The 26,736-nt window shown below is 44.8% G+C and overlaps 1 protein-coding gene across 2 annotated transcripts in view; it reads right to left on the bottom strand.

Moving 5' to 3' along the window:
- The window catches only part of LOC134341426 (potassium voltage-gated channel subfamily KQT member 5-like), a 339,156-nt gene that overhangs the window by 47,259 nt on the left and 265,161 nt on the right, over positions 1 to 26,736 (bottom strand). For both annotated transcript variants that reach the window (XM_063039282.1, XM_063039289.1), the window contains exons 4-7: positions 17,956 to 18,131; positions 7,469 to 7,594; positions 6,035 to 6,145; positions 117 to 212 (exon numbers count right to left, since the gene is read on the bottom strand). In XM_063039282.1, coding sequence (XP_062895352.1) covers positions 117 to 212; positions 6,035 to 6,145; positions 7,469 to 7,594; positions 17,956 to 18,131 — 509 coding nt within the window. The remainder of the gene's footprint in view (positions 1 to 116; positions 213 to 6,034; positions 6,146 to 7,468; positions 7,595 to 17,955; positions 18,132 to 26,736) is intronic.

Here is a 26,736-nt window from a genome sequence, read left to right as displayed (position 1 = left end):
ACTGAATTCCTTTAGGAGGTTGTTGCTCTGCAGCCTCTCGCGTCGATATTCTTATTTAATCATTGCCGTGTCCAAACGGACTGACGTTCCCGACACCATTCTCGTTCTGGACCTACCTGAATGAGGCTTGCTGCTGGATGCCTCCTCTTCTCAAAATGTTTCTGCCGATGCTGTTCCTGAACCTTTAAGGCAAACCCTGAGCCGAGGATCCCCTGTGAGAAAGACCAAGAAAGCAGTCAGTTGTGCTTGCTCTAACTGGTTAGATGCCCACACGCGTGGCTTGGTTCCCAACCAGCTTCCTGCTTCTGCCTTCCCGTTCTAGTCCAGCAACATCTGAACAGCTCCATCATTTTGCTCCATAATCCACATTGTCTGAATGAAACAATGGATTGGAAAAAGCTGCAGACAGCACTAGCCTCCCCCCCCACTGGGGACATCAACAAAAGGTGATGCATCACGAAGGCAGTGTACATCATGAAGTACTCCCACATCTAGGACACGACCCCTCTCATTACTACCATCAGGGAGGAGGTGTGGGAGCCTGAAGACACACAGTCAACAGTTTAGGAACAGCTTCTTTCCCTCCACCATCAGATTTCTGAATGGTGCTTCCTTCTTGCACTGTTTATTTATTTACATATACAGTATATTCTTTTCAACCACACATTGCTCTGTGATGACACCGGTGCCAAGCTGTATCGGCCCTATTGCCCTTCCCTTGTACAACATCGGTGGCGTGGAGAGGGGAGACTTGCAGTATGGGCAACTGCCGGTCTTCCATACAACCTTGCCCAGGCCTGCGCCCTGGAAACCTTCCAAGGTGCAAATCCATGGTCTCACAAGACTAACGGATGCCTATAAATATTCTTTTTATATATTCTTTTAAAGAGGATGCTGAGATTTACCATTATGCTGGATTAGGGAGCATTTCTTATGAGGAAAGGTTAAATGAGCTAAGGCTTTTCTCTTTAGAGTGAAGGAGGATGAGAGGTGACTTGATAGAAGTGTATAAGTTGACAAGAGGCACAGATAGAGTGGACAGCCAGAAACTTTTTCCCAGGGTGGAGTACGAGGGGGCATAATGTTAAGGTGATTGGAGATAAGTATTGGGGTGGGGGGTGGGAAATGTCAGAAGTAGTTTTTTTCACACAGAATGTGGTGGGTGCATGGAACACCCTGCCATTTTTGATGGAAGAGGCCGATACATTAGGGACTTTTAAAAGTCTCTTAGATAGGCTCATGAAAGAAAGAAAAATAGTGGGTTATGTGGGAGGGAAGGGTTAAGGATCTTAAAAGTAGGTTAAAAGGTTGGCAGGACATTAGGGGCCATAGGGCCTCTACTCTACCGTTGTGTTCTATGTTCTAAAACACTAATGTACTCGATAGTAGAATTATTGAACAGGAGGGGGGAGTGGGGAGAAGAAAATTAGTTTATTTCAACCTACAGACCATTCCGGCCCACTAAGTCGAGCTACCCAGCAACCCACCGGTTTAACCCTAGTTTAATTCCAGATCAATTTACAATGACTAATTAACCTACTAACTCTTTGGACTGTGGGAGGAAACCAGAGCATCTGGAGGAAACCCATGTGCACATGGGAAGATTGTACAAGCTTTCTTACAGAGGAAGCCAGAATTGAACTCTGAACTCTGCCACCCCGAGCTGTAATAGTGTCATGCAACTAAATTAAATTGATTATTTCTATGCAAACAACAGGAATTCTGCAGATGCTGGAAATTCAAGCAACACACATATAAGTTGCTGGTGAACGCAGCAGGCCAGGCAACATCTCTAGGAAGAGGTACAGTCGACGTTTCAGGCCAAGACCCTTCGTCAGGACTAACTGAAGGAAGAGTGAGTAAGGGATTTGAAAGTTGGAGGGGGAGGGGGAGATCCAAAATGATAGGAGAAGACAGGAGGGGGAGGGATGGAGCCAAGAGCTGGACAGGTGATAGGCAAAAGGGATACGAGAGGATCCTGGGACAGGAGATTGCCAATAAGGGGGGTGCTGTTGTAGTCTGGCGTACTGACCTCTACCTTGCCGAGGCACAGCGACAACTCGCGGATACCTCCTCTTATTTACCCCTCGATCGTGACCCCACTAAGGAGAACCAGGCCATTGTCTCCCACACCATCACCGACTTTATCCGCTCAGGGGATCTCCCATCCACTGCTACCAACCTTATAATTCCCACACCTCACACTTCCCGTTTCTACCTTCTACCCAAGATCCACAAGCCTGCCTGTCCTGGCCGACCTATTGTCTCAGCTTGCTCCTGCCCCACCGGACTCGTTTCTGTATACCTCGACACGGTTTTATCCCCCCTTGTTCAATCCGTTCCTACCTATGTTCGTGACACTTCTCACGCTCTTAAACTTTTCAATGATTTTAAGTTTCCTGGCCCCCACCGCTTTATTTTCACCATGGATGTCCAGTCCCTATATACTTCCATCCCCCATCAGGAAGGTCTCAAAGCTCTACGCTTCTTTTTGGATTCCAGACCTAATCAGTTCCCCTCTACCACCACTCTGCTCCGTCTAGCGGAATTAGTCCTTACTCTTAATAATTTCTCCTTTGGCTCCTCCCACTTCCTCCAAACTAAAGGTGTAGCTATGGGCACCCGTATGGGTCCTAGTATGCCTGCTTTTTTGTTGGCTTTGTGGAACAATCTATGTTCCATACCTATTCTGGTATTTGTCCCCCACTTTTCCTTTGCTACATCGACGACTGCATTGGCGCTGCCTCCTGCACGCATGCAGAGCTCGTTGACTTTATTAACTCTGCCTCCAACTTTCACCCTGCCCTCAAGTTTACCTGGTCCATTTCCGACTCCTCCCTCCCCTTTCTAGATCTTTCTGTCTCTGTCTCTGGAGACAGCTTATCCACTGATGTCTACTATAAGCCTACTGACCCTCACAGCTATCTGGACTATTCCTCTTCTCACCCTGTCTCTTGCAAAAACGCCATCCCCTTCTCGCAATTCCTCCGTCTCCGCCACATCTGCTCTCAGGATGAGGCTTTTCATTCTAGGACGAGGGAGATGTCTTCCTTTTTTAAAGAAAGGAGCTTCCCTTCCTCCACTATCAACTCTGCTCTTAAACGCATCTCCCCCATTTCACGTACATCTGCTCTCACTCCATCCTCCTGCCACCCCACTAGGAATAGGGTTCCCCTGGTCCTCACCTACCACCCCACCAGCCTCCAGGTCCAATATATTATTCTCCGTAACTTCCGCCATCTCCAACGGGATCCCACCACTAAGCACATCTTTCCCTCCCCCCCCTCTCTGCATTCCGCAGGGATTGCTCCCTACGTGACTCCCTTGTCCATTCGTCCCCCCTCCATCCCTCCCCACTGATCTCCCTCCTGGCACTTATCCGTGTAAGTGGAACAAGTGCTCCACATGCCCTTACACTTCCTCCCTTACCACCATTCAGGGCCCCAGACAGTCCTTCCAGGTGAGGCAACACTTCACCTGTGAGTCGGCTGGGGTGATATACTGCGTCCGGTGCTCCTGATGTGGCCTTTTATATATTGGCGAGACCCAATGCAGACTGGGAGATCGCTTTGCTGAACACCTATGCTCTGTCCACCAGAGAAAGCAGGATCTCCCAGTGGCCACACATTTCAATTCCACATCCCATTCCCATTCTGACATGTCTATCCACGGCCTCCCCTACTGTAAAGATGAAGCCACACTCAGGTTGGAGGAACAACACCTTATATTCTGTCTGGGTAGCCTCCAACCTGATGGCATGAACATCGACTTCTCTAACTTCCGCTAATGCCCCACTTCTCCCTCGTACCCCATCTGTTACTTATTTTTATACACACATTCTTTCTCTCACTCTCCTTTTTCTCCCTCTGTCCCTCTGAATATACCTCTTGCCCATCCTCTGGGTCACCCCCCCCCGTCTTTCTCCCTAGGCCTCCTGTCCCATGATCCTCTCGTATCCCCTTTTGCCAATCACCTGTCCAGCTCTTGGCTTCATCCCTCCCCCTCCTGTCTTCTCCTATCATTTTGGATCTCCCCCTCCCCCTCCAGCTTTCAAATCCCTTACTCACTCTTCCTTCAGTTAGTCCTGACAAAGAGTCTCGGCCTGAAACGTCGACTGCGCCTCTTCCTAGAGATGCTGCCTGGCCTGCTGCATTCACCAGCAACTTTTATGTGTGTTGTTTGATTATTTCTATGACAGTTTCTCAAATGTAAAAAGTAGTCAATGACTGAAAGCATTTTCAGGACTTGGCTGGATATAGAGGTTTATGGAACCATAAATTTCTTAGCCTAGATTAATCTATGGAACGTGGGGACAGTCAGATTGACTCCCTAAAGCATCTGTTGGGTTGGCTCTCCAAGAAGGGTATGGGGAGGCACAATCGCTTTCCAGTGTCAATGATCACCGGTCGGGATTTGATTTCTGTCGTTGTCTGTAAGGAGTTTGTATGTTCTCCACATGACTGTGTGGGTTTCCTCCAGGTATTCCGGTTTCCTCTCACATTTCAAAGACGTACAGGTTAAGGTTAGTAAGTTATGGGCATGCTATTCTGGTGTCAGAAGCATGGCGACATGGTCTCCAGCACATTCCTGGACTGTGTTGCTCGTTGACACAAAAAGACACATTTTACTGTACATTTCGAAGTCAAGAGACAAATAAAATTCATTCCTGTTTATCACCCTGGAATAGTCTAGGGTACAAACTCTTCACAGGATAGTTCCTGAGACCATAAGCTATAGAAACTGGTTTAGGCGCATCGTCTTTTCCGCCATTACCTTGTGGGAGTGGGAGGAGAATGGAGTTCAGAGGGACAGTAAGTCAAATGGCATAGCAGACTCGATGAGCCAAATGGCACATTCTGCTCCTATGCTTTATGGTTTAAGCTGCTGTGGACTGTGGACGTGGGTGAATCCCACCTTTAAATTCTCTCAACTATCTCATGAGCATGAAGCTCTGATAAGTGCACAGATAAGGAACCCCTGATTTGACAAGCCTCTCAATCTCACTGGTTCTGTGTTAATGCCAAGAGCCACTCTGACTGCCAGTATTTGTTGAATCGTGTGTGGCTCCCAGCTGAACCATAAGGAGCCATTTCAATAAGAGTGTTGGTCGGCATGGGTAAAGGTGGGTCCTTTGCCTGGCAAATGGAGGACCGTGTGGATTGAGACTGTACAGGTCCATGTGCCACACTCCACTCCTCGTGGAAACAGCACAGTCCACTTCCACAACACATCCAGTTACATCTACATCTCCCTCACCAGCCCATCACCCCTTTCTGCTGCCCCTCTTCCTTCCCTTTCTGCTATAGGCCAATCTCCTCTCCTAGCAGACTTCTTCTTTGGCCTTTTACCTTTTCCACCTATCACCTTCCAGCTTCTTACTTCATCCCTCCTTCCCACCCACCCACATACCCCCCACCTCATCCCCCTTACATGGTTTCACCTATCACCTATTGGCTTGTACTCCTCCTTCATTTTTTATTTTGGTTTCTGCCCTCTTCCTTTCCAATCTTGATGAAGGATCTCAACCTGAAATGTTGACTGTTCATTTCCCTCCATAGCTGCTGCCTGACCTGCTGAATTACTCCAGCATTTTGTGTGTGTTGCTCTGGATTTTCAGCATCTTGTGTTTCTGATAAGCTAGTCCCAATTCCCCCCATATCCCTCTGAATCTCTCTGATCCATGTACCTGCTTGCTGATCATTTTAGTTAACTCTTCATTTAGAGCCATCCTGTGCTCATGGCGACTATAGTCTGAGGGGAGCCACCTCACCATTTAACCCTTTAACTCCTGCCATCATCTGGGAGTCTGCATTACTTATCCCTCCAACCATTATTTCCTCTTTGGAGGACTGGAAAGCAGATGGTTAAATGCTGATTACAGCTGCTCCTGCTCTTAATCTATCGCTCCTCTTGTAGTGTAGATCTCCGGCTCCCGCTGTAATGCAGTCACCTCAGCACCACAGATGGAGTGACCATACTCCAGTTTCATTCTACCTGTCTGCTCACATTCTCCCCAACCTGGCAGGGTAATTACCGCAGGAAGTGCGAAGAAGGAGATCCCAAGGAGGGCAAATCCAGCCGACAGCAGCCTCCCCAGCCAGGTGGTGGGAGTCTTGTCCCCATAGCCGATGGTTGTCAGTGTGATCTAGGGGTAAAACAAGGATTATGTTTTACAGCCTGTGAATACATGTGGTTCCCACCAAGACCATAAGACCACGTAAGACCATGGTCCCTTTTCGACCATTGGACTATAAGACATAGGATCAGAATTACGCCATTCAGCCCATCGAGGCTACTCTGCCATTTGATCATGGGAAATTTATTTTCCTCTTAACCTCATTCTCCTGCCAACTCTCTGAAACCTTTGACCACCTTAAGAGTCAGGAACCTATCATCATCTGCTTTAAATATACACAATGACTTTGCCAATTTCTTATTTCTTTACAATGATAGAGTTTATGGGTTTTTAAAAGTTATAGAATTTTTCTCAGGTGTTGATGGGGTTTGACATGGGAGATAGGAGTCAGAGAGCTTGCAAGACAGGGAGAAGATGGGGATTGGATTAAGAGAGAGTGAGAAGGTGGAAACGATGTGGGAGACAGGGCAAAGGTGCTAATTGGTAGGGGAGATGGAGATCAAGGTGGTGGTCAGGGAGAGGATAGGATTGGGTTAGGAAACAGGAATAAGGTAGGATCGATGTGGGAGACAGGGTGAGGTTGGGAATCAGTCAGGGAGATGGGAAGAGGATGAGGATCAAGGTGGAAGACAGGGAGAGGGAGGGTATTGATGGGAGTGATGGGAAGAAGAAGATGGAGAGGGTCGGGTTTGGGGTTAGGGAGGTGGAGGGTGAGGGTGGAAGAGTGAGGAGGAGAGAGTGAAGGGGAGAGTGAGGAGAGTAAGTGGGAGAGAGTGATGGGGAAGAGTAAGTGGGAGAGGGGGAGAGAGTGCAGGAGAGAGAATGAGGGGGAGAGAGTGATGGGGAGAGAGGGATGGGGAGAGAGTAAGTGGGAGAGAGTGAGGGGGAGAGAGTGAGGGAGAGAGAATGATGGGAAGAGAATGAGGGGAGAGAGTGATGGGGAGAGAGAGGGAGAGAATGATGGGGAGAGAGTAAGTGGGAGAGAGAGGGAGAGAGTATGACAGGGAAAGCAGGTTAAGAGAGTGAGAGGGAGAAGGACGATGAAGAGATTAAGAGAGAGGGAATAAAGGAAAAGCAGAGGGGAAAGAGAAAAATGAGAGTGAGAAGGTGTCAGAAGAGTGTGGGGGGAGAGCTGGGGCTGTCAGAAGGGACCCTGATTGGAAATTGGGAGGTAAGCATCCAGAGTTTCCCCATGACCTGCTGACATTTGGTGTCCTGGTGATAACCACATGTGGAACGGCAGAGACAGATTGTTTAGCATATTGAGGTCAATGGCTCTGTATTTCCCTTTCTGGTAAGAACCCGTTTCAAAGCCCAGAAGATTGAACTCACTGTGCCCCACCACAGAGCGTCTGCGTATGTGGCGAACTGCACATTGGAATCCTTCTCCACCAGGTAGACAAGGAACGAGGAGAAAATGAGCACCAGGAATCCGATGTACCACGCCGTGATCAGTTCCTGCAGGGAGACAGAACAAGGCGTTGGTCAGGCCATACTGAGAACAGTTTGGGGGTCATATCTATTTATCTATTTATTTATTTTGTGACATAGTCTGGGCGGTGCTGTTCCCTTCAAACTGTGCTGCCCAGCAATCCTCAATTTAACCCCAGTTTAGTCATGGGACAATTTACAATAACTAATTAACCTACTAACCTGTATGTCTTTGGACTGTGGGAGGAAACCAGAGCACCGGGAGAAAACCCATGAATTTTATGGGAAGGATGTACAGACTCTTACAGAGGATACTGGGATTGAACTCCAAATTCCGATGCCCCGAGCTGTAAGAGTGTCGCACTAACCTCAACGTGACTGTGTTGCCCATCTAAGCAATCTAAGAAAGAATGCACTGGCGTTGGGAAAGAGTCCCGAGGAGGGTCACGAGAATGATCCTGGGAATGAAAGGATTAACATATAAGGCCACTTGATTGCTCTAGGCCTGTACTCGCTGGAGTTTAGAAGAATGGGGGGGGGTGGGGGAGCTCAATGAAACCTATCAAGTATTGAAAGGCCTAGATAGAGTGGACGTGGAGAGGATGTTTTCAATAGAAGGGGAGTCTAGGACCAGAGGGCAGAGCCTTAGAATAGAAGGACGTCCCTTTAGAACAGAATTCCTTTAGGTAGATGGTGGTGAATCTGTGGAATTCATTGCTATGTCATTGGGTATATCCAAAGCAGAGGTTGATAGGATCTTGATTAGTAAGTTTATGGGAAGAGGTTAGGAGAATGAGGTTGAGAGGGATAATAATTCAGCCATGATCAAACAGCGGAGGACTTGATGGGCTGAATGGCTTAATTCTGCTGCCTTGTCTTATGGTCTAATAACACGGTGTCAGTGTTTGCTGGGTCTTCTAACAGCACAGGGGTTGAGAGCCAGCATAAAGCAGGTGGAGGATGTGTACTGGAGTAGGTATGGCCTTTGGGGTTAAGGGCCAGTGTTCGAAGATGAGTTAGGCCGGACTGCTTCTTTCCACTGTGTCCATGAGTGAATGGCCTTCTGTGTCAAAAGTGTTCCATAGTTCTGCTTGGCAATGCATTCACTGATATGGGTATGTGTGTGTGTGTGTGTGTGTGTGTGTGTGTGTGTGTGTGTGTGTGTTAATGAAGGTCTTTCACAATTGATTCCCGGTGCCTAGGATTTGAATCATGCCACTGACAGCCACAGTGAGGAGGGTTTCCTGTTATCCTGTTGCACAAGATATTTCTTCTCTGTCTCCTTCCTCAAGGTCACCAGAGTAGGATACAAAATCTTAGAAGCTTTGTTCCCACCTGTCATGTCATCTCCTGGGTCAGAGCGAACTCCAGACGCCTCTCCAACTACATCATACTGTAACTCTCCTACATATATTTTAAGTAATGAAGGACAGCACCAGGCAGAACACATGCAAACAGTGCAATGAGGCATGATGATCTCCTCTTTGATTCTCAGGGTCTATCCGGGTCTGTGAGTCAGAAGGCAGAGGCATGAAGGGAAACCTGAGGCCTGATGTCTGCAATCCTCTGAGTCTGGGCCAGGGACTGTAGGTTGGCGGATCGGAGGCAACCTGTTCTGTGGTTGGAGGCCTGACTGTGTGAGTTGGCAGGTGGGTGGGAGGGAGGAAAGGGGGTTGTTCCACTGTCGTTTTGTTTTGTGTTGCTGTTCTTTTGCTTATGTTGTTCTGCTGAACGTTGTGGGCATACTATGTTGGTGCTAGAATGTTGGCTACACTTGCGGGCTGCCCCAGCACATCCTTAGGTTGTGTTGCTCGTTAACGCAAACAACACATTTCACCGTATGTTTCAACATAGATGCGATAAATAAATCTGAATCTGAGTTCGATTCCCTGGTGTGCGAAATCAACCTGGTGATTCATTGGTTAATGAGTAAGTTGGGAAATATTATATTCTGGAAGTGGTCCACAGTACCTCAGGAATTTCCAGATGGAAATGCACACAGTGCAACTGCTTTCCTTTGACCATTCTGGGAGCTACTTGATATGTGAATAGTGGATTGTTGACTAATCCCAAGAATCAGTCTCTATCAATGGCAACAGACCCAGACACGAGATGTGGAAAATCCCCTCTGGTGGTTGGACTTTGGAACCAGAGGTACCACACCAGCTGTCCTTCCTGAGGCTTCAATTACATGCTCACACATTGCATCAATTTTCTCATGTGCTCATAAATAAATCTAGAATTAAACACTAGCATCAACAACAATAACTCTGAAGTAACCGGATAGTTGTAAAAGCTTACTAATGCCATTTAGGAGAGGAAATCAACTGTCCTTATGTGCTCTGGTCTATGTGGCTCCAGATCTATCGATGCTGACTTGTAATTGGTTCCTTTGTACAGGGGCTAATAAATGCTGGCCAATTTTCACATGAATAAAGAAAACAATATAGAAGATCACTACATCGTATTGCAGTGGCTGCAAGGGCTGCAGAGGTCTGTAAACTCGGCCAGCTCCATCATGGTCACTAGCCTCCCCAGCACTGAGGACGCATTCAAAAGGCAATGCCTCTAACAGGTGGCATCCATCATTATGGACACCCTCTACCCAAGACATGGTTTCTGCTCATCACTACCATGAGGGTCCTACAGGAAACTAAAGATCTACATTTTAGGAACAGATTCTCCCCCACCGCCATCAGATTTCTGAAAGCAGTTCATGAACTGAGGAGTATATTTTATGTATTGCACAGTACTACTGCTGCAAAACAACAAATTTCACAACATACATCAGTGATAATAAACCTGATTCTGATTCCGATTAAGGATCAGCTTTATTCACTAGATACTGTACATTTACATGTATCAGGAACATACTGTTTTGTTTTGGTCAGGGCTTGACATGCAATAAGAAAAACAACATTCAACAATTATAAAGAATAAAGACTAATATAAAGTTAGAGGTTAAAGTACAGATATGGAATAAAATATGCATAAATACATAAATACTACCATGTATTTACCGAATAAAGAGCATTATAAAATGTGGTTTAAAGTGTTTACAGTACAGTGACAGGGGTAATAGATAGAGGGGGATGGTGTGGGGCTAAATCGAGTGGTTGATCAGATTAACTGCCTGGGGGAAGAAACTGACTTTATAAAAGGAACTAATTTGTGTTGCTCAATGCTAACTCCAATTTACTTTGTCATCTGCACTAACCCCTTTCTACCATCTCTCTGAAGAGACTTCTCTCTTGACTGACCTCGTGTTTCCTATCCCTAGATGCTGTATACTCGGGTCCTGGTGTTCTGGCCAAGGTGATGCAGTACCTTGTTCCCCTAGAACCTTTAGGATCCCGGTGAAGAGTGGCTTTCTGTTTTGAAACCTTCTTTCTATGCATTATTCCAACATGAGGGTAGTCCTGGCCAGTAATGTTCACCACGTAGAGATGGGAACTATGAACTTTAACCTCTCCTCTTGCCTCAGAACAGGAGTGTAAAATGAAGGGGTTAGTTTGGAAAGGTGGTCAGGTTATAAGTGAGTAAAATCCCGGTGCAAGATTAAAGCTTAACTTTATATGCCACATATACAGGAAAAGATACAGTGAAGTGCATTGTCTTGTGACCAACACAATTCAAGGATGTGCTGGGAGCAGCCTGCAAATGTTGCCACACTTTCGGCACCAACAGAGCACGCTCAAAACTCACTAACCCTAACCTGTACATTTTTGGAATATGGGAGGTAACCAGAGCACCCAGAGGAAACCCACTCATTCATGAGGAGGACATGCAAACTCTTTACATACAGCAGTGGGAATTGAACCACAGTCAGTGATTGATGGCAATGTAAAGTGTTACGCTGTCGGCTGGTGGTGTAGTAGCATCAGCACCGGGCTTTGAGGTGAATGGTCCTAGGTTCGAATCTGGCCGGCCCCTTGTATGCTTTCCATCCGTGTTGGGTTGAGCGTCGAGCTAGCAACTTGGCTCGTTAATAAAAAACAGACCAACGCTAAGGAAACGGCAAAACTGTCGCCTGATGCACCACAAGGCACAAAACAGAACAACAACAAAGTGAGGTGTTACGCGAACTGCTACAATACTGTGTAGCCCTGAATCAGGGTGGGTGCAGGGTCCTGATACAGAGGTTTGATCCGACCCTGTCAAGATGGCAACTGTGTACAATGCTCCTTCAGTTGACATCTTCTGGATAGATCATGAAGCCATATAGTTCACTTCTTTTATATCTTTTACATTTGTTTTTCATCTTGAATGTGATTCTGGAACTGTTGGAGCCTGTGATTTGCTGTTTGGAGACCGTTTGGGTGTTCCAACGCTCTGCAGTCTCTGAGAGGATCCTGGGAGGCAGGGCCGGAGTGAGCGAATCTCATGGCGGGCAGGCCGCAGAACGAAGTGTTGCCGATGTTTGACTCCACTTCGCCGATTAAAGTGGGAGGGAGATTGAAACATCGTGGTGAATGTGGAAGTTTGGAGATTGTTTGGGTGCTTCAGCGCTCTGCAGTCTCTGAGAGGATTCCAGGAGACAGAGGCATTGTGCATGAACCTTGTAGTGGGCAGGCTGAGAGATGGGGGGCAAGCTGATGTTTGACTTCATTTCACCAATTAAATCTTCCATTGTGTGCCGAGTAAACTGACGGGGGAGGTTGAAGCATCGAGGTGAGTGCAGAGGGTGAGCGCTGGCTGCCTGTCGTTTGATCGCTCTGTCCTGGAGACGGCAGAACCTGTTACTGTGCTGGAGAGTGTTGCTCAGGTTTTTCTGCATTTTGGATATGGACTTAAACTATAGACTTTTTTTCAGTTTTATAGTTTTTTATATTCTGTGTTTTTCACCCTATCTTTCTCATTTTTATTGTGTGGGGAAGGAAGGGGATTTGGGGGATGTGTCTGTTCTGTTTTGTTCATTTTTTTTGTGCGGGGAGGTGGGATTTGGGGGTTGATGACCATGTTGCCTTTCTTTTCTTTCTTAGTTTCATGACTACCTGGAGAAGAAGAATTTCAGAGTTGTATTCTTTGATAAACAAATGAACCTTTGACTTTTGACATATTTAAGTTTTTTGATGACATCGCTGTCAAAGGTGGTGATATATCAGCATACTGGAGGGAGATTGAAAATCTAGCTGAGTGGGGCCACAACAATGGTCTCTCATTCAATGTCAACAAAACCAAGGAGTTGGTTATTGACTGCAGGAGGAGGAAACCAGAGGTCCAAGAGCCAGTCCTCGTCAGGAGATCAGAGCTGGAGAGAGTCGGCAACCTTAAATTCCTCAGTGTTATCATTTCAGAAGATTTGCCTTGGGGACAGCATGTCACTGCCATTACAAAGAAGGCATAGTAGCGCCTCTACTTTTTTAGAAGTTTGCAAAGCTTGTCATCTCAAACTTTGAAAAACTTCTATAGATGCGCAGTGGAGAGTATACTGTCTGGGTGCGTCACAGCTTGATATGGGAACACCAATCTCTTAGAAGGGGAAAAAAAAACCCAACAAAAGTAGTGAATACCACCCCGTACATCACAGGTAGAACTCAACCCACCATTGAGCAAATTTACAAGGCGTGCTAATGCAGGAAAACAGCATCCATCATCAAGGTCCCCCAACCACTATCCAGGCCATACTGTCTTCTCACTGCTGCCATCAGGAAGGAGGTAAAGGACCCTCAAGTCCCATATCACAAGGCTCAGGAACAATTATTACCACTCAACTATCAGGCTCTTGAACTAGAGAGGATAACTTTACTCAAATTCACTCACCCAAACACTGAACTGATTCTACAACCGATGGATTCACTTTTCAAAACTTTACTGTTGTGTATTTAATATTTCAGTAATATTTGAGTAATCTTGTAAAAAGTTGTCGATTAAGCATTGTTTGTTTAGATAATTCATTATGGGTTATATGTAAAAAAAGTGAATTGCGAATGTCATGATGCTACCACATGATACTGTACGTGTGCACTTCAGTTAAAGTAAGTACAGAATACACGAGTTATCTCCTGGCTCTCTTGCTTTCATTTCAATTAGTTTTTATGTTTTGGAGTTACAAAACATAACAGTAGCGATGAGGTATTTTTAAAACAAACCAGAGACGTCGACCTACCCGTGGAGGTGCAGTTAAAAAAAGTTTTTAAAAGAAGCAGCACAGTATGTGTTCTTCGGCAAGGAAGACACGATCGAGTTTAAAATCAGGCAGGAAATGGAAGAGTTCACAGGTTCATAGTGAGTACAGGATGATAATAATCATTAAAAAATGAGCAGAACTGGCTGGCTACTTTGGAAAGATTGATGCATTTGTTTACACAATGAGTAACTGGTTCATGTATACTGAGCTACTTGAATAGTATTTTGAAGCAAGTGAAATAGCCAATGAGAAATGAGTACCAATTTTGCTGAGTGCATTGCATTTTAAGGCATACAATTTGCTTCAAAGTTTGACTGCCAGCTGAAATTAACCTTGTTGATATCATGAAAGCAATGCAGGAAAATTTAGAACCAAAACCATTGTTGATTGCAGAATGTTTTAGGTTTCATAAGTGGAATCAAAAGAAAGGGGAGTCCATTTCAGAACATGTGGCTGCATTGAAGAGATTGTCTGAGCATTGCCTGTTCAGTGATGGGCTTAGGATGCACTGAGAGATCATTTAGTCTGTGCAATCTGATAAGAAAGCATTCAAAAATAGCTCCTAATGGAAGCAAGCACAACTTGCATTTAAAAGAGCAGTTGAAATAGCACTGTCAATGGACACAACAAACAGAGACACAATTATGAATGAAAATGAGCGTGAACAAAATTGCAGTGTCCAGATGGAGACCTGCCTGGCCAAACAAATCATGTTACTCTTGTGACCAGGGTTCACATACACCAAACCAATGCCGGTTTAAATGTGAAACTTGCAAAAAATGCAACAAAGTAGGATACATACAAAGAGCGTGTTGGGAAGACAAAAATAGATGGACTGCACAGAGAAGAGAAAAAGATAAAAAATCAGGCTACAGTTTCAAAAAGAGCACTTACCTGCATGTTGTTGATGAAAAATCTGATAATGTTGTGAATGACACACGATTGAGTAGTCTTGAGAATTACAATGTGAAGACTAACAATAGACAAATAGACAAGCAATATGGCTTTCACCCGAAGTGAACGGCAAATTAATTAAAATGGAATTGGAAACTAGCTTTGCTGTCTCAGTTATTCCACAAAATGAATTTGAACAGCATTTCAAAGCTACTGAACTGAAGCCTTCAGATATCCAACCTAGAACTTATACTGGAGAAAAGATAACTCCTGTGGGAATGACATTTGTAACAGTGAAATACAACAACCAACAAGCCATCTTGGGCTTGCATGTGGTAAAACCAAGAGGGCCAGTATTGTGGGATGTGACTGACTGAGGCAGCAACAACTTGATTGGAGATTCATTCACGACTTGTATGCCACAACTCCTGCAATAGAGTCAACTGAAAGTGAATTAAGAAAAGTACTGGATGATGCCACAACAGTCTCCATGTTGTACACCCTGAACTATTGCCCGACAGAGGGTAAACAGGTGTTGGTGCCAACCTCTGTGCCTCTGGATAGAAAGGAAGGAAGGACCATACTGCTCCAAGAGTGATGAAAGCAGTGATCTGACTACAACAGTTTTTGTAGGCCAGGGGTCCCCAACCTTTCTTGCGCTGTGAACCGGTTTAATATTGACAATATTCTTGCGGACCGGCCGACCCGGGGGGGGGGGGGTGGGTAGGGTTGTCAATGGACAAGAGTAGCAGTCAAAAAATACGTTGTGTTTACCCCGAAAAAGACTACAATGACCATGAAGCCTTGCGCGAGCGCCAGTGCGCATGCGTGACCTGCGCGTGCGTGTACCTGCCAATATTATTCTCTGCAAATCGTTTTTGGCGATTCTGTTCGGTGGGGGGAGGGGTGCTCATCACGACCGGAATGTTGGTAATAAGGGGCTAATACACTCAATTTCGTTTCTAAAAGGGTTTATCTACGAATTTAATATTAAACTCAGCGCATAAGTCAATTATCAGGGGAGGATGGGGAGCTTGAAGTAAGTGTCGAAAGAACTTCCAGTAGAAGTGGTAGAGGCAGGTTCGATATTATTTAAAGAAAAATTGGATAGGTATATGGACAGGAAAGGAATGGAGGGGTATGGGCTGAGCACAGGTCGGTGGGACTAGGTGAGAGTAATTTTCGGCACGGACTAGAAGGGCCGAGATTACCTATTTCCGTGCTGTAATTGTTATATGTTTATATAAGTCACTTATCAGTCAATAGCATCATAACATTTTAAGTAACGTTTGGATATTAAACACACAGCACATATTTTCCCCTATGAACATATAAAATCATTGCAACACACCAGGATCGCTGAATCAGTGGGAGCCCTGGGCTTGTTTCCCTGCAACGAGACGGTCCTATCGAGGGGTGATGGGAGACAGCGATACTCGAAGGGGGTTCCTTATGTCCAGTCTATTTAGTTTTCGTTGCATTCATTGCAGAGATATGTTGGAAATGGAGGCAACGTTTTCAGTTCTTTCATGGCTATCTCAGGATATTTAGCCTTGACTTTGATCCAGAATGCCGGCAGAGATGTTATGTCAAACATACTTTTCAGCCCGCCGTCATTTGCAAGCTCGAGGAATTGATCTTCTTCCCGCGCTGACATGGATGACGCGTGTGTAATTACCTTGCGTGCGTTCAAGTTCAACAGTGGGCGTGACAGGGAATGAGGAAAGGTGCAGCTAACTCATGTCGCCAAATCATATCGTTTCCTCGCGGCCCGGTAGCAAATGCTCTGTGGCCCGGTACCAGTCCGCGGCCTGGTGGTTGGGGACCACTGTTGTAGGCAACATATCTGAGAAAGCCTCTTATAGGCAGTGTGCAAAATGTGGTTTGGTTTTAAGCTGGAAGAGAGCTCAAGGAGCTTCAGTAAAGTTGCAAGCATTTGGCTTTTGTGAGTATAGAGAACCAAAATTGACTCTGCATGCATTAAGGTTATTTCATGAACTTCAAGTGGGAGACAAAAAGCTGCTTGTCAAAGTAGTTGCAAAGACCAAAGCCCAGCTGGATGAACGGAAGAGCAAAAAGAAAGGACCCAATGGTGATACGAAAACAGAAGGTTTTTCAGATGATGTTGTGGATAAGGAAACGAAGAAGAGAGATCACGATGGAAAGGGAGCAATTGAAGGATTAATAAGAGAATACTCCAGTGTACTAAATGGGCCTTGCAAATATCAAGATGTACAAACTAGAAGAAAAAGGAATGTGAAGAAAGGTATCCTGAGCTGTCAGAACCATATCCTGCTGTCTCAAAGTCAACACCTACAACCACCATGGAGGAGGCCCTGGGACCTGAGGATGTTTCACAGCCACAAGTCTCACCTGCCAACCGGTGATTCCCCTTGTCAGGAAAGACGTTATCCCACAAGAGTAATAAATCTTCCTCAGTGATTAAATCTTTAGGCCTGAATGGCAAAATTTAAAATGTGCTAGGCTGTGGATGCCTCTAGTTGTATTCTATAATATATTGTGTGTATAAGTAGAGATGGATCCTCCTCTATTGAGCTGGAGAATGTAGCTAAGCAGAGAGGAGTGTTTTATCTTTAATATTTCAGTAATACTTGAGTAATCTTGTAAATATACTGTTGATTAAGCATTCTTTGTTTGTTTAAATAATTCATTATGGGTTATATGTAAAAATAAGTGAATTGCGTAAGTCATGGCACTACCGCATGATCCGTGCGTGCCTCACTTGAAGTAAAAAAATGAACATATACAAGTTATCTCCCGGTTCTTTTGCTGTTTTCCTTTCAATTAGTTTTGGGGTTACAAGACTTAACATCTACAACTTGTCTATTTGAGATATATTGTTTATTTATCTATTTATTTGTTTATTTATTAATATTATCATTCTTTTCTTTTTGTGCTTGCATAGATAATTGTCTTGTGCACACTGGTCGTTTTCCCATCTCTGTCACATACAGTTTTTCCTTGATTCTACGGTGCTTCTTTCTATTTACTATGAATGCCTGCAAGAAAATGTATCTCAGGGTTGTACATGGTGACATATATGTAATTTGATGATAAGTTTACTTTGAACTTTGAAACAGATGCTGCTTGACCTGCTGAGTTTTGACAGCAGATTATTTGTTGCTTAAAAAAATGTAGTGTAACCTCTGGCAAAAGGAAACTGATTTTTGCATCGAAGTCTGGTGTCTCTGTGGCAGATTTGTTTCACAGAGTAGAAACCCGATTGGTAATCACTGGTACTGTAAAGCAATTGCACTAACCTCTGTGCTGCCGTACAATTAGTGGAATATGATGGGGGGTGGTAAGATGAGATGGGGTGTGGTCGATGACCCCGCTCACCCACCTTACTGTGTGCATAGACCACGGAGCCCAGCAGCTTCCAAGTGCCCCCTCGGCGGTCCATGCGCACCATGCGGAGAATCTGCAGGAAGCGAAGACTACGGAGGGCAGATGTGGCGAAAATGTTCTGCTGAGTGCCGGCGGCAATGACTGCGATGGAGGCGATCAGTACGATGATATCTGTAGAGGGCAAGGAGATCGGAGTCAGTTTAAACCAGGGCTTAACGAAGTTCCCTTCTCACGTGAAAGCTGCCCTAACCAGAGGTCCATGAGATAGTCCTTATTAGGGGGTTAAAGGTGAAGAGGGTCAGTAACTTTAAATTCCTTAGTGTTAACATTTCGGAGGACCTGTACTGGGACCAGCTCATAAATGCCATCAGAAAGAAGTTGTGACAGCATCTCTACTTTCTTTGAAGTTTGTGTAGATTCAGCATGTCATCTAAACCTTCGACAAACTTCTATAGATGCACAGTGGCCGGTTGCATCACAGCCTGATATGGATACACCATTGCCCAGGAATGGAAAAGTACAGGAAGTGATGGATACATCCCAGTCCATCACAGGCAAATCCTTCCCTACCATTGAGAACATCTATAAAAAACGCTGCCACAAGAAAGCAGCATCCATCATCAAGCCCCTCATCATCCAGGCCATCCTTTCTTCTCATTCCCACTACCACCAATTTTGCACAATAAATCCTATTGTATTTCTTTATTTTCCTCTAAATGCTTGCAAGAAAACGAATCTGAAGATAGTACATAGTGAGAGGTATATGGCGGCAGCACGCAAGTGTCATGCCCACAACTTTCTAGCCTTTAGGTCTTTTGGAATGTGGGAGGAAACCAGAGCACCCAGAGGAAAACCATGTAGTCATGGGAAAAATTTACAAACTCCTTACAGGCAGCAATGGAGTTGAATCCTGGTTGCTGGCGCTGTAATAACATTACACTAACTGCTATACTACAGTGCCGTCCAATACAGTATCCTTGTTGTCTGGAATGTACCAGAGGAGGTGTCGGAAGTGGGTACAGTCACAAAATTTAAGAGACACTTAGATAGAAGCTTCAATACACAGTGTATAGAAGGATGCAACCTTAATGCAGGCAAATAGGATTCATATAGACAGATGCAATAGTCAGCATAGGCAAGATGGGCTGAGTGGCCTGTTTCTATGCTGTATGAATCAATGCCTTTGCACCCTCACCATTCATGCCATCAGCTGGTATACAACAGCCATAACACGGTCTAATTTTTCTCTCATCCCAGGCAATATAATCCTTCCTAACTCTTTGGAGTGTGTTAGAATTTAACAATAGATTTCATCAAGTGACGGTTCTATGTAGCTTTCGTTTTCTACATTTCAAGCCAAAACAAACTCTCACCATTTACAGTTGTGATATGAATTGGATCTAATTAAATCCCTGAGGAATGTTTAACTTTGAGAAATGCTTGAAATGATCTTTTAATTTGGCACATGTTGTGATAAGAGTTTATCAGCTTTCCAGTTAGTGAAGGGAAAACAGCTGTTTCATAATTTCAGGCTGAAGATGATTTATTGGTGAGAATGTTCTGGCATGGTATCAGGATGCCGGGAAGAGAAGAGGAGATCTGCTGTGGGCTGTGCTTTCTGATGTTATGCAGTGATTTCACAAACTGCAGGTGTCATTGCTCCTATCCCATAGGAGAACTCAGCACAATGCTGAACCAGGTAACATGGACATGTTGAACCATATTTACCATCCCTCTCAATCCCAGACTCCAGCCTTCTGCCCATATCCCTTGATGCCCTTACTAATCAAGAACCTATCACCATCCGCTTTAAATACACCCAAATACTTCACCTCCACGGCCGTCTGTGGCAACGAATCCTACAGATTCAGCATCTTCAAACTAAAGAAATTCACTCCCATCTCTGTTCTAAAGGGACAACCTTGTATTCTGAGGCTGTGCCCTCTAGTCCTAGACTTTTCCACTAATGGAAACTTCCTCTCCACCTCCACTCTTATCTCAGCCTTTCAATATTTGGAAGGTTTCAATGAAATTCCCCTTCATTCTTCTAAATCCCAGCAAGTACAGGGATAGAGCTGTCAAATGCTCTTTGTATATTAACCCTTTCATTCCCACAATCATTTTCATGAGCCTTCTTTGGATCCTCTCCAATGCCAGCACATCCCTTCTTAGATAAGGGGCCCAATGTCTGACCAATGCCTTATAAAGGTTCAGCATTACAATCTTGCTTTTATATTTTAGCCTTCTTAAAATGAATGCTAAGTGGTCTGTTTGTAAGGAGTCACTTCTAGGTGGGTTTGCTTCCAAGAGCAGCTTCTCCCTCAGCTGTCGGACAGTGCACATGGACAAAACAAGTGGGGGGAACTTTAGAAAGGGAGGTGAAACTTAAATCGATCCGTGAGCGAGTAAGGGGGAATATGGAAAGAATATCTATTAAACTCTGGGCCTCAAATACCATGTGAGTTTGGGGCCTGGAGTTCCAAGTCTTGTGGTTCGCAAGTCTTGGTGTGAATACTGGAGATCAAAGCCCAAATGTTGAATAGCAATGTAGGTGATTCCGAACATTGAGGCCCGATGGTCAAAGCCGCTGGGTCAGTGTGTCTGGAAGTCACAGGCCTGATGATGTTTGTGATTTCAGGGCTATGTAATATAGTCCATACTGGAGATCAAAGCCCGAAGGTTGAATACCAATGTTGACGAGTCCTGAAGTCAAGATCCAATGGTCAATGCCCTGGGTCAGCTGGAGCTTTGATATTTGCCAGTCTGGGACTGTGGAGATACCAGTCTTAGGGTAGGAGACTTCTGTGTGTGTGTTAGTAGGAGGGAGGAAAGGGCTTGTTTTGCTGTTCTGATAAAGGCTCTCAGCCTGAAATGTTGACTCTCTAATTCTTTCCACAGATGTTACCTAACCTGCTGAGTTCCTCCAGCCTTTTGTGTGTGTTACTCTAGATTTGCAACAACTGCAGAATTGCTTGTATTTTTTTTATTTTGTTTTGCTGTTGCTGTTGTTGTTATTCTGCTGAACACTGTGGGCATGCTATGTTGCCACCAGAACGTGTAGTGACACCTGTGGTCCGTCCGCAGCATATTCTTGAGTTGGTCATTGGCGCAGATGATGCTCTTTGATGCCTGTTTTGATGTACAGGAGATAAATAAATGAATCTGAATCTGAAGCTGAATATCATGATAGAGGCAGCAGAGGCCACATTTGGTGGGTGGCTACCTGGTAACTGACTTCCATCTCACCCAACGTATGGTAAGGCTTGTCTAGAAGGTTAGATCACATGGTTTCCAGTGGGAGTTCCAGCTTGAGGGAATGGGCCAGAGGGTGGGAAGGGAGGGTTGTTTTTCATATTGGAGGCCTGTGACCAGTGGTGTGCCATAGGGATTGGTGCCCCTGTTGTTTGTCATCTATATTAAGGATCTGGATGAGGATGTAGGTGGCAATAACTAGTAGGTTTGCAGATGGCACCAAAATTAATAGAGTGGACAGTGAAGAAGGTTGCAGCGATGATCTCAGGTACCTGCATTGGCTTCTGGCTCCTTCCTTTTCAGTCATAACGAAGAGTCTTGGCCTGAAACATCAACTGTTCATTCCCCTCCATTGATGCTGACTGACCTGCTGAGTTCCTCCAGCATTTTGTGTGTGTTACTCAAGATTTCCAGCATCTGCAGAATCTCATGTGTTTAACATTTGAAATCTCTGACCATTGATCTTTAATTTGATTTTGAATCTGGCTACTGTAGTCCCATAAACCTAACTGGGCCTAGATACTACTTGAAAGTTATACGTTAAAAGAAGTAAGTCATTGACCAAAGTTTAGCCACTTGGGTTAAAAAAGCTTACAATTTTGCAGGAAAACAATTTGCAAATGAATTAATAAAACTGCACCAGGTTATTACACTGATATATTCAAAAATATTGCTTTCAGCAGTATGCAAATAAGCTGTCAAGCAAACTTAAGAGAGAAAAAAAATTAACTTCAGAAAGCAAGTTTGTTTTGTGCCAGGTTGATCGTGGACCCAGAGTAGAAACTTGAGGCTGGGACACATTTTCTGATTCAGAACAGAAGATTCAAGATTCAAGTTTATTTATCAAGCGTACTTTGTAAAATACAGTCAAATGTGTTGTTTGCATTGACAACCAACAAACCTGAGGGTGTATTGGTGGCAGCCTGCAAGAGTCACCACAGATTCCGGCGCCAAAATAGCATGCCCATGACGTTTGGCAGAACAATAGGAACACAGCAAAACAGAACACAACAAGCAATGAAACAACAAAAAAAAACCTCCCTCTCATCCATGCACAAACAGTCCTCTATTCCCAAAACAGACCATCTTCTTCGGCCTCCAGCCTCCAGTGATCTTGGTTTCCCATCAGACAAGAGTGTTCACAGAGATTTACAGACACAGGGCTCCATCCAATAGACCTCAACTTCCGTACTTGCAATTTGACCCTCTGGTGTTGATCACTGAACACTAGGCCTTGAACTCTGGACCTGCTGATGATGGAACTCCCACACTAGGCCTTATTGATTGATGTATCCCCAACACCCCTCTGTCCACAAAACTATCTTCTCAAACCCCAAAAAACCAGGAAAAAACAATTAAAACTGAGCTGCGACCTCAACGGTGGTCACAGCTTGGTGCCATCTTGAGTATCTACATCCTTCATTTATATCACTTCAGGGTTATAAACTTGTTTCGGGGCAAGAGTTTTCAGGATGTCAGGATTGGAGGAGGTGCATTGTGGGGAATGAGCCCAGTTATATCGCAAAGCAGCCTGTCAATTAAAAAGTGCTTAGTCAAATTTTATTGCAAAGTGTGTGGCATGCAGGTACAGCAGGCGGTGAAAAAGGCGAATGGTATGCTGGCATTTATAGCGAGAGGATTCGAGTACAGGAGCAGGGAGGTACTACTGCAGTTGTACAAGGCCTTGGTAAGACCACACCTGGAGTATTGTGTGCAGTTTTGGTCCCCTAATCTGAGGAAAGACATCCTTGCCATAGAGGGAGTACAAAGAAGGTTCATCAGATTGACTCCTGGGATGGCAGGACTTTCATATGAAGAAAGACTGGATGAACTGGGCTTGTACTCGTTGGAATTTAGAAGATTGAGGGGGGATCTGATTGAAACGTATAAAATCCTAAAGGGATTGGACAGGCTAGATGCAGGAAGATTGTTCCCGATGTTGGGGAAGTCCAGAACAAGGGGTCACAGTTTGAGGATAAAGGGGAAGCCTTTTAGGACCGAGATTAGGAAAAACTTCTTCACACAGAGAGTGGTGAATCTGTGGAATTCTCTGCCACAGGAAACAGTTGAGGCCAGTTCATTGGCTATATTTAAGAGGGAGTTAGATATGGCCCTTGTGGCTACGGGGGTCAGGGATATGGAGGGAAGGCTGGGTTCTGAGTTGGATGATCAGCCATGATCATAATAAATGGCGGTGCAGGCTCGAAGGGCCGAATGGCCTACTCCTGCACCTATTTTCTATGTTTCTATCTGGCTCCACCCTACCAAGAGCACTTGGGATAGAGGGATTGCAGCATGTTTTAAATCAGAGAGATGCATCAGAGGCTACCGACACACTTTGTGTCTTTTTTTACTATAAAAAGTTACCATTCTCTTCCTTCACCCTGGATACACGCCAGCTATCCCACTGTGTATTTTACTATTTATTCTTGGGTTGTGGGTTGATTGCCCATTGCTGAAGTAAGTACACGTTTCAAAAGTGCTGCCTGTGTGATTTTGGAAATGATTCTCCTTGGATCTCCCCAGAGTTCCTCCTGTCAGACTGCCTCCTGTTCATCACAGTAGTCATGGTCTCATCTGCAATCTCCACACCGAAAGAATCAAGGATCAACTTTATTCGCCGTATATATTTACATGTAAAGCAGCTGCGCAGGTTGACTCTGTGGTTAAGAAGGCATTTGGTGCATTGACCTTCATCAATCGTGGGATTGAGTTTAGGAGCCGAGAGGTAATGTTGCAGCTATATAGGACCCTGGCGAGACCCCACTTGGAGTACTGTGCTCAGTTCTGGTCACCTCACTACAGCAAGGATGTGGAAACCATAGAAAGGGTGCAGAGGAGATTTACAGGGATGTTACCTGGTTTGGAGGTCATGCCTTATGAGAATAGGTTGAGTGAACTCGGCCTTTTCTCCTTGGAGCGACGGAGGATGAGAGGTGACCTGATAGAGGTGTACAAGGTACTGAGAAGCAGTGATCATGTGGATAGTCAGAGGCTTTTCCCCAGGGCTGAAATGGCTAACACAAGAGGGCACAGTTTTAAGGTGCTTGGAAGTAGGTACAGAGGAGACGTCAGGGATAAGTTTTTTACGCAGAGAGTGCTGAATGCGTGGAATGGGCTGCCAACGACAGATGCGATAGGGTCTTTTAAGAGATTTCTGGATAGGTATATGGAGCCTAGAAAAATAGAGGGCTATGGGTAACCCGAAGGTAAGGACATGTTTGGCACAGCTTTGTGGGCTGAAGGGCCTGTATTGTGCTGTAGGCTTTCTATGTTTCTATGTGTTAGGAAATTGTTGTGTTGTGTTAATTTCGTTTATTTGGAGAAAAGGCCCTTTTGGCCCACCAAGCCGTGCCACCCAGCAACCCACCGATTTAACTCTAGCCTAATCACAAGACAGCCTGCAATGACCAATTAACCGATTAACCAGTATGTTATTGGACTGTGGGAGGAAACCAGAGCACCCGGAGAAAACCCCCGCACATGTGGAAGAATGTACGAACTTTATTACAGAGGATGCTGGAATTGAAGTCTGAACTCCGATGCTTCAAGTTGTAATAGCGTTGCACTAAGTGCTACCATGGTGCCCTAATATGTCCGTGCAATGAACACTAAAAACAACAATATTTAAGAATAAAGAATTTTATAAAATATAAACCTAGAGTATGGATATGGAATAAAATATGCATAAATATATAAATCTCATAGGCTTCACCCCCACCTGCCTATATTAAGACAGCATACTCGCAATATCCTACTCAGATTTAACTCGAGACTCTTCCTGGGGCTGTATGGTAGTGTAGCAGTTAGTGTAATGCTTTACCGCACCAGTGATTGGAAGATCAGGGTTTAATTCCCACTGCTGCCTGAAAGGAACTTGTCTGTTCTCCCCATGACTGCATGCTCTGGCCTCTTCCTACATTACAAAAATGTGCAGGTTAGTAAAGGGTAACACACACAAAATGCTGGAATAATTCAGCAGGTCAGGCAGCATCTATGGAGAGGAGCAAACAGTCAACATTTTGGGCCAAGACCCTTCGTTGGGTGAGTAAAGGGTTAGTGAGTTGTGGGCATGCTCTGTTGGTGCCAGACGCATGGTGACACTTGTGGGCTGCCCCCAGCACATACTTGAACTATGCTGGCCATTGGTGCAAACAACACATTTCACTGTATGTTTTGATGTACAAGTGATAGACAAAAATTTATCTTGAAATTCATCTTATATCTGGATGATTAATCAGAGAAATATGATGTGTTGTGTTGAATTAACTGGTAAAGGAGGACAACACTCATAGATCAAGGTGTTGTTTACCTGTTAGTCCACTGTAGTCATAGAGTCACTGAGGACTACAGCACAAACAGGATCTTTGGCCCACATAGTTCATGCCAAATTATTATTCTGCATAGACCAATCAATCAGCACCTGGACAGTAGCCATCCATATCCCTCCCATCCGAACTTCTCTTAAATGTTGAAATTGAACCTGCATCCAACACCACTGCTGGTAGCACGTTTTACACTCACATCACCCTCTGAGTGAAAAAGTTCCCCCTCAGGTTTCGCTTAAACTTTTTATCTTTCACTCTTAACCCATGACCTCTAGTCTAGTCTCATCCAACCTCAGTGGGAAAAAGCTTACTTGCATTTACCTGTTCTAAACCCCTCATAACTTTATGTACAGTGGATTCCTGTTAATTGGGCAATTGATTAATTGGGGCAGCTGCTTATTTGGGACAACTCTTCAAGAACAAAAACTAATCGAGAAAGTAGTTGAGGTTCCCTTCATTTATTTGGGACACAGTACAGCTTAATTGGGACAGGAGATTATGGCCCAACAGTTTCTAGCTAATGTCAGTGGTGTGCACTTGTGTGGCCGATTGGCGCGACACTAAGTTCAGAGCAAACAGTTTTTAAATAGCGTCATTTTGTATGTGTTTGTGTTCAAAAAAGGAACTCTCATCGATAGTTAGCGAGAAATAAGCAGTAAGATAATTCAGAACTGTTTTGTTCACTGTCGTTTTAAGCATTGGAAATGCCAGAAATGGCAGGAAGTGAAAGTAAAATGATTTCACAGCTTTAACAAGTTAGGAACTACAAAGGATTTGAAGGCATTGACAATCATCTTGAACATTATCTTCGGTCCTCGCAGACACTCAGTTCTCACCTGTGGCTCCAAGTAGCTGTTTGTATGTGACAGTGGCCACACTCCAGTACACCACTTAACCAAGTGAGGGTAGCCAGTGGGTCTCCTACCACAGTGAGAGAAGGACATGCAGGTCATAGCATGCGAAGTCTGCTCTGGTGGACTGGGCAGACGAGAGCTACAGGGAGGTCCAACAGCTCCGAAGGAGGCTCTGAATTCTCCATTGAGAGTGAAGGGCATGACGGGGCTCAGAGGAAGTCACGTTTATCCACTGCAGCCACGGAAGACCCCAGTTGTGACATCTACTTGTATCATTGGACCCAGACCTCCCAGGTCGAGAGAGTGAACTGCTCCGCTTTAAAAACACTTCCACACAGCTTT

The sequence above is a fragment of the Mobula hypostoma genome, chromosome 2 (assembly GCF_963921235.1).
Source record: "Mobula hypostoma chromosome 2, sMobHyp1.1, whole genome shotgun sequence".
NCBI classification, from domain to species: domain Eukaryota; kingdom Metazoa; phylum Chordata; class Chondrichthyes; order Myliobatiformes; family Myliobatidae; genus Mobula; species Mobula hypostoma.
This window is presented reverse-complemented; position numbering and strand designations above follow the sequence as displayed.